This window comes from Pterocles gutturalis, unplaced genomic scaffold, assembly GCF_000699245.1.
Source record: "Pterocles gutturalis isolate BGI_N339 unplaced genomic scaffold, ASM69924v1 scaffold46363, whole genome shotgun sequence".
Lineage (NCBI taxonomy): Eukaryota > Metazoa > Chordata > Aves > Pterocliformes > Pteroclidae > Pterocles > Pterocles gutturalis.
This window is the reverse complement of record NW_010127353.1, coordinates 1-8,629: the sequence shown is the minus strand read 5'-3', so window position 1 is coordinate 8,629 and position 8,629 is coordinate 1. Positions and strand designations below refer to the sequence as shown.

Sequence of the window (8,629 nt, the reverse complement as noted above, 5' to 3'; positions counted from 1 at the left end):
TTTCCATAGATATCCTCTCTGGCTCATTAAAAGGTTCTGGGAACTGTAGTTTGCAGGGATGTGCACAAAAGGCTGCTGGGAAGTGTAGTTTTGTAGGCCCCGCAATGAGGATGCTGTAATGAAGGGAGCTGCGCTGTGCTACCTGACCCCAGCCCTGCGGCTGGTAGTCTGCCTGCTTCCAGTCCTGGGTCTTGCCTGCAAGCTTCCAAGCTTCCTCGGAGTCAGGAAGCACAACCTGCTCCCTGGCAGTCAGCAGATTGAGCCCATCAGCGCTGTACTCCACAGCTTTCCCTTCAGGAGACCCATTACCCCAGGCTCACAGCTCAGTGCTGCATCAGTTGCCACACTGTTCTTGCTGCAAAATGTGCAGACAGTTGCCTTCTTGACAACATATGTAGGGACAGTTCTGGGAACTGTATCCTGGATCTGCATGAAGTGCTGGCAGGGGGCAGGAATAATTTTTTTTTCGCAGCTTTGAAGAGTCGCTGACTCAGTAAACTGCCCCTTTTTCTGCCCTATCAGCACAAACCATGCCAGACAGAGACCCCCTGCATCCTTCCCCTGTGCTTCTGCCATCCCTGCTTGGGTCTGGGCAGCAGAGCGCTCAGATTTTTAACTTAGCTCTGTGTGGAGTTTTTACCTCTGCCCCAGGCAATTATCACCCAGTGAGGTTGATGTGCCAGTCCTGCCGTACTGAGCCTAGCCCTGCCTCTGTCACTTGCTCCTGCCAGGCCAAGCCTGGAACTTAGCAACTCATGTTTCATGGGACTCTGTTCAAATGCACTCCTGGCATGCACACAACCTGAATGAGCTCTCTCTCCAGCAGCTCTGGTTTTCCCACTCCCATCTAAGAAGAGCCATGTTTGCCATCATCTCCAGCATACAAGGAATAGAAGGGAAAGGCTGATGTTTTACCTGAATGTGGCCCAAAGCCTTCCTTCACCTAAGCAACTTTCTGACTCTTCCTTGCCAGGGCAGTGCAGCACTGCAGAGACACCGTGGTGCCTTGCAGACATTTTATTGCTCTTGCACCTAGATTTTTATCTTTTGAGGTGGTAGTTTATTGCAGGAAGAGGGTGGATAAAGATTGTGTTTTACTGCTATATTCCTTACCTTTTTGTCCTTCCCTCTTTTACATACAAATCACTCTCTTTTATCACTACAGGATGTGGAGGCAGCATCAGCCTTCCCCCAAATCACCCAGGACTTCCTTGACAAAGATGGTATAACTGTGTACTTTGCTCCTTCTGTGGAGGAGTGCAAAGGGGAGGAGAGGAAGAGATAGGAACACAGAAAAGGTTTCAAGATTGCTGACCTTCAGCTAATTTAAGCGCAGGAAAAATTCAGCTGCTGCAGGCTGTAAATTCAAATAACTCTATCTCCTTTCATTTCTTCCAGGAGCTGGCCAGCACTAGAGTAACCAATAATAGGAAAAGGATGAAAAATTACATTTGCCTATCTGTATGGAGCAAACTTTAATCCAAATTAGTGCCCAGCCCTTGGACTAGTCTCCACTGAGCAGTGGTGTGTTATCAAAGATGTTCAGACTAACATTGACCTGAGCTGAAGCATCATATAGTGCAACACAGCTCTGAGTGGTGGGACTGTTGCCCTCCTCCTACTTCTGGCTCTGAGTCAAACCGTGGCAGATCCAAGAGCTCTGCCCTGCAGTCTGGCGTGCAAGGGTCGCAGGACCCTGTCTGTGCTAGCTGCAGCTCCAGCAGAACATAAGGGTGAGGACTGTGGCTCTCTGATATGAATGCAGCAGTTGGGTGGCAGCCTATAGCTCCTTATCTCCCCCTCCAAGAAATTTGCCCTGCCTTTGTTCCCTTCCTTCTTCTATCAAGGGTTCACTCTGTCTCCCTTTCCTCCTCTCACAGCTCCTCAACCTCTTGCTCCTTTTTAGGTCCAATGGCTTATTTTTGATGGCTTCGTCCCCAGTCTCTCCCATGCCAATGCTGCTGACAGGTCAGGGATGGTCTGTGTTCAGAGCATACCTCCTTCCATCAACACCACTCTCCACCTGTGGCCTGCACTTCAAGTCTTGCTCACCCCAGGGCCCTGGCATGAAAGGTTAGTTGGTAAATCTGAAGAAGTACACTATGAGGCAGGAAAGATGTCACTCCCATCCTCAGAGCCTTCTTTTGTGCAACATAAGCACGAACTTTGCTAGCAAACCCCCAGGCCAGGGCATTCCCCATAGTGTGTTAAAATGCTCTTTAGGAATAATTCAGTCTCGGCTGAGCTACCAACTGAAATGCTATGATGAGTCGGTGGTATGGGCTAAATACAGGCCTGATTTGCACACCATCACCAGACATAGTCCCGAGATGCAACTAGCATGCCCTTGTTAAGGTCCATTAAAATGAAGCAATAGAACAGAGGAGAAATAGATTTAAATAATCAAATGTCTCTTCTTCCTGCTTTTACGATAACTCCATATAAAACACATGGACAGAAACAGAGAGCCAGGAGCAAGCAAGAGCTTACAATGTTGTACTGTCCTGCTGAGTACCCAGTTAAATCATGGGGACAATTGCGCAGACAGACTGGGGGCAGGAAAAGCTGTGTAGATAGGTGATGGGGCTGAATGACAGTTGAGGAAAACAGAGCAGAGGGTAAACTGATAGCTTCTTGGCTCAGCAGCCAGCAGGCCTGCAGAGCAAACCTGCAGAAAGCTACACACGCTGCAGCACTCCGTACATACATTGCAGCCTGACAAGTCAGTTGGGTACACGGAGTACGATGCATCAGCAACGTTGCAGAGCTGCTTTCAGGGAATTGTTGGATTGTGGAGCGTCAGTGGGAGCACGGATCACCGTGTGTTGGCACAGACGTCACCACTCTAGCAAGCTGGGAACACACATCTGGGATTAAACTTGTGTGATCATTTAGTTAAAAAACACACTGCTGCCTGCGGTACCAGAGAAGAAACTGTCTCCTCTCTCTTCTCTCCAGGAAGTGTGGTGGGGAGGACAAGTAATGATCTGACATTTGCTATTAAGCCAACAGTGAACTGGGCAAAGAACGCTCCCCACACTGGACGTGGGGTGGGAGGAAGACAGTTCACTTGTAGCCACCAGCCTGACAGCTGAGCCAGGCATATTGGAGCCGGAAGACAAAGGTCCCATGGCATTCAGGCAAGCTAATCTCTCTCCAGCTCCTTGTGCTTTGTGTGGTCTGTGAGCAATGCACCGGCATTCAAAATACTGCATAAAGTCTGTGTGTGTACATGCACCGCTTAGCACCTCTGCTGGAAGAGTGCTGGGAGGAGGAGAGAAAATAGTCACGCAGCAGCAGGTTGTGAGCTGGGACCAGGAGAGATGGAAGGAACAAGAAAAGCCTCTGCAGGTAATAGCGATTACCACTGCTCATGCAGTGGTCATTAGCAGGAAGGGACAACAACACCGGCAGAAGAAGGGCTGCTTCAGGATTTGGGAGAGTTTGCGGAGGAACAAAAGGTCTTCTGGGGAATGAAGTGTGAAATAGTGCAACCTGACTTCCAGGCAGCGGTAGGGAAGGAAGAGGAAGGCAGAGGATGAAGAAGACATGTGAGGAACAAGGGACTGTGGGATTACTGTTTGAGAACCATTGACCAGACTGTTATCACAGAGTCCAAAACTGCTTCAGGACAAAAGTATTACCGATACTAAAACATACCAATAAAGAGTTTACACGGTGGCCTGAAATTCTCAAATTTATAGCGAGAGCCACAAAATCTCCAGTCTGAAGTTAGCCACAGGTCAATATGACCCTCTTCCTACATCAAGGCTGGTTTTTAGGCTACTTTTTTGTCCACCACGAGCCCTGTCCCACCAAAGATACGCTATTCCCCTTTCCCTGTGGCAAATTTTCCACAGGAGAGCCATGAATATTAGTGATTTGCATTCATATCCATTTCTCCCCTTCCCAGTTCCTATAGGAAAGCCACCCACCAAGCCAGGGATATAAAGAACTGCAGAACATTTATAGTCCCTATGCAAGTCCCCTCAGCTGTTCCATATGTCCAGTAGCATCTGTTATGGCTCAAAATAGTTTTTTTGCAGTCTCCAGACTTTGAAAGCATTGTCTCGGTCTCAACAATGTTCCCAATGCTTTGCCAGCAGTGTGAGAACAGATCTCAATTTAAAAGGAGGAAGAATATGAGAAGACACTCTTGGCCAGATTTTTGATACGTTATGTAACAAGGCATACCCCAGAAAGACAGAGTATCTTGTAACGGGGAGGAAGTTCTCAGTTTCTCCTCTGTGGGGAAATCCAGGCACAGCTAAGCATCTGGTAAAAGATTTGCCAAAAACTGTGAAACTGAAGAACGACCAAGATTTTGTGGTTCAAAACCCAGCTGGAAGAAGGGCAGCTGAGTATTGCCAACCTTGACACACACACCAAAGAGCGGGAAGGGCCCTGCTAGATGTCATCGAGCCACACAGCCAAAATGTAGAGCAAGAGGAGAAGGAAATTTTTCACTTAAGTTTGTGATCTCCAGATGAATGGCTGGGCTGCACCTGCCACCTCCCCCACCACGCAGCAGCTCAGTCTCAAGAGAAAGCAGAGATTCCCACTGACCCCAGGGACTGCTGGGGTCAGTGGGGAAAAAAGAAACAGTGCTTATGCTGCATTGTCAAATGTTCTGAAGGACAAGAGCAAAAGCCAGCCCCCTACATCTATTGGAAATTATTAACAAAGTCTGAAAGAAAAGGTCAGTTTTCTCTAACTAAACTTCCCTGGAGATACAGAGCAGGGACAGCACTCCTGTTTGTCTATAGGGGCCTGGCCCCATATTCACAAAATCAGCTTCACCTGCCAGCCACACCCTTAAATAACCCACCACATGAAAGTTAAGTTAAACCTTAATGACTCACCACAGGAAAGCCTCTTAGCTTGGCTGATGATGGGAGAAGGTAGAAATCCTGAACTGAAAAGATGTCACAAGCCAGATCCTGCTACAAGATGCCATACTAGACAACACTGTTATAAGTGTCTTTAAGTTAAAGTGGCTCTCTGTATACTCAGCACTTGCTGTAATGCCAGCCCTAAGTCCCTGAAGAGCAGGTTGTTACACTGGGTCTAAGCAGGGAAACTGAATGCTTTCAGTCACTGGACATGGGTGGAAAGAAGGGTCAGGCTGTATGTGTGAGTGGGGAGGACAGAGGAAGAAATCATCCGGACAGTGAAACTCTAGCTCCATGAGAGGTGAGCACAAATGAAGCTTGCGTGCATGCAAGCCAAGCCCAGGAAGAAGCCAGGGCTGCAGCCAACAGAGGCCAAAGGAAATGCAAAGAATAAGCACTCTCTAATTAAAAGGATCCAGCCTCGTATTCAGTAGCTAGGAAGAGACCCTGCAAATCTGTGACCATAAGCATCCACAGCATCCCCAAGAAAGGACGACCCCATCATCCTCAGATGTCCGCAGGTACCTGTTGCTGCAACAGCAAGAGCAGAACCTGTCCTGTTAACTTTCTAAGTTACCAGTGGGCCAGAATATGAACAGTCTTTTTTTTTTTTTTTTTCCTCCAAGAGGAGAAAATCCCAGAGAGAACAAATTCTTGAACATTGTCAGGGATATCCAGGGGGATTTCACTCTCAGATATAAGACAATGGATCTTTGGGAGAAAATACTTGCCACTGTGGGCTACTCCTCTGTAGTTCTCAGTTCCCCTAATTTTTTTAAGGTTATATGGTAAGTCTCATGGAAAGAATGAAAACACCCATGCAGTCCAATTTCTACCATGTGACCTGACATCCAGTCTTTGAAGAACAGAGCTGTGACTGACTAACATAGAGTTTTAAGCCAGAAAGCAAATGGACAATGATAAAAATAAGAGTTCCTGAAAAGGAATCACCCAAGCAACACTCACATAAGCTCCACTCAGCAGAGAGACCTTGAAACACATGTTTATTTACCCTTTTTTAATCCCAGAATATTTTTTCTCCCCAAGGGGTATTTTGGACCATGGGGGTACAAAACTGGCTAAGTACACATTGCAGTTAGAGTCCAAGTGCAAGAGGAAATCCAAACCAAGTCTCTACCTTAAGTGCCAACCTGAAAGCCATATTTCCTCCTTTAACAGTTGTATCTATCCCTGAAGTTTTGCACTCAAAATGGCCATAAAGTGCATGGATAGCTCCTAGGACAGCAGCAGAGAGCAGGATCACAAGGCACAATTATACAAGTGTGACCATCCTGTGAGTGACCACGGTGGAATATCCCGAGTCATGAACTTGGCTTGACCCAATTACTTCTCCATGCTGCCACCAGCACTCTCTCCCATCTGATATGGTAAAAAGGTCACAGAATCACTGAACAGCTAAGGCTGGAAGTGACCTCAGGAGGTCACCCGGTTCACCCCACCTACTCAAGCAGGATCACCTAGAGCTCGCTGCCCAGGTCATCTTTATGCTCCTAAGCGGCAGCAGTAGGGTAAGGAGAAAGTGCTGAAGCACCATGCGTCTGTACTTGTTATCATAGAATGGCCTGGTTTGGAAAGGACCTTAAAGATCACCTAGTTTCAACCCCCCTGCTGTGGGCAGGGTTGCCAGGCTGCCCAGGGCCCCATCCAGCCTGGCCTTGAATGCCTCCAGGGATGGGGCATCCACAGCTTCTCTGGGCAACCTGTTCCAGTGCCTCACCACCCTCTGAGCGTCATCCAACACCTTAACCTCATGACACTTAACCAGGAATGTTATACCCATCTTTTCCGAATCCTGTTTCAAGGCAAATTATCTGCACAGGCAGAAGACAAAGCAACTTATTATGCGGTCTTCCCCTTTCCCTCAGAAATAATATTTTCAGGCTGTGCCCTCATGTACCATTCCACCCAGGCCCCATCATAAACGGCGACATCTGGTTTGCCACAGAGGTATGCCCCCAGAGCCACATGGCAGGCAGTGACCCCAGAGCCACATGTGGCTACCACCGGCTTTAAGAGGTCCACCTTCTTCTCCTGGAACAGATTGTGGATCTGCTCAGGGGTCTTCTCTAAGCCAGACTCTGTGAGGAAATCGGTGAAAGGGATGTTCATCGACCCAGGGATATGGCCAGGCTCAATTCCTAAAGGAAAAGCAGTACAGATAGGAATTAACCTCCACTGTCTGGGACAAATCCATTGCAAAACCCATTCTCTGTTTCACTGGGAGGGATATTTATTACTTAGTGTATGTTGTTAAAACAAATACGTTTATTTTTGTTAACCTTTGCTTTACTAGATTACTGATTACTCAGGAAGGATGGCTCTAACCTTCAGGTTACCACATGGACACAATCCTGTCAAGTTCTGTTCCTCCTCCTAGTTCCCTCCACATCTTCCCTGCATCAGAGCAACCCACTCTGATGAGGCACTGACTGAAGCACCTCCTCCACAGACCCTTCTCAAGGGAAGAGTAGCACCTGTACATGAAGAGATGAATGAATACCTTGGAAGTGTGTGAAAGCTACCTTTCCCACCCCAGCCTCTCATGAGAAAAAAAATACACAGCTTCCCTACTCCTGAATTTTCAAAGAGTAGCACTTGCTAGTCAGAGGGAGAGGAGGATGGGTGGATACGATGCCTCAAGTCCCATTCCATACAGGATAACCATATTTCCCTTCATTATCTCTACAGGAGTCAAACTGATGGGCACCTTAACTGAAGCCCCTTTTTATTATGCCAGTGTCTCAGGAGGCACATTACCATCTCGGGGCTCTGGTTCTACTCCCCGGAACCGTCCCGCAGCACGCGCATCTACTAGTTGGAAGCGGTGGGAATCCAAGTTCTCTAAGACATCCTCATACGTTTTCACCAGGGATTTGTCCAAGGAGGCGTGGAACTCAGAGGGAGCTACCTGGCTTTTCCCAGAGCTCAGTGCATTCCCCTCTTGTTGCCAGTTCTTCAGGCCGCCATCCAGAAGGGAGACAGCTTCATGTCCGAAGGCCCGGAACATCCACCACACCCGGGGTGCTGAGAAGAGACCTTGGTCGCTGCCATCATACACCACAACATGGGAATCATTTCCCACACCCAGCTTCCCCACATACTCAGCAAAGTCATCAGCCTTGGGCAGCATGTGATCGTAAGGTGAAGTACGGTCGCTGCACTGGTCAATGTCAAAGAAAACTGCACCAGGGATATGGCGCTCCTCAAACTCCCGCTTCGGGTCACGCTTCATCTTTGGCAAATACCAGGATGCATCCACGATTCTCAAGGCCAGACCAGCTTGCTTGGACTTGATGGCTTCTGAAAGCCATTTTGCAGACACCAGAGCACGGTAGAGGAGTTGTTGTGACATCGCTCCCAAGTCCTGGCCGAGATTACCTGATTCCTGGGGTCTGCCTGAATCCACCTGACTGCAACAGGAAGAAAGTTGCAAATTAACAACCAGCCTTATAAAAAGTGACTGGACAAAGACACATCTTGGGACTAAACACCTGTGTCTCACTGAGGTGCTGGCTAAGCCTACAGCAAGGGGTTTGAAGCACTCCCGCCCTGAAAATCGAGGATTCCACAGAGTGCAGCCCAAGCCCTGCCCCGAGCGGGACAGCCGTGGCACAGTCCTGCCCTGCACGCGGACCCCCGGAGCCCACCTGGCCCCTCCACCACTCGCACTGACAGCAGCCAGAGGGGAGCGGAGTTGTCCCAGTAACACCGAGCAG

At 48.5% G+C, this 8,629-nt stretch overlaps 1 protein-coding gene across 1 annotated transcript; it reads right to left on the bottom strand.

The window, feature by feature from the left end:
- Positions 1 to 6,647: 6,647 nt before the first annotated feature.
- Positions 6,648 to 8,321, bottom strand: MPST (mercaptopyruvate sulfurtransferase). The gene is made up of 2 exons (XM_010079248.1): positions 7,671 to 8,321; positions 6,648 to 7,051 (listed from the first exon to the last, which is right to left on the bottom strand). Exons 1-2 carry the CDS (start codon positions 8,263 to 8,265, stop codon positions 6,753 to 6,755), a joined length of 894 nt encoding a protein of 297 aa, XP_010077550.1. The 5' UTR covers positions 8,266 to 8,321; the 3' UTR covers positions 6,648 to 6,752.
- Between the last annotated feature and the right edge of the window lie 308 nt (positions 8,322 to 8,629).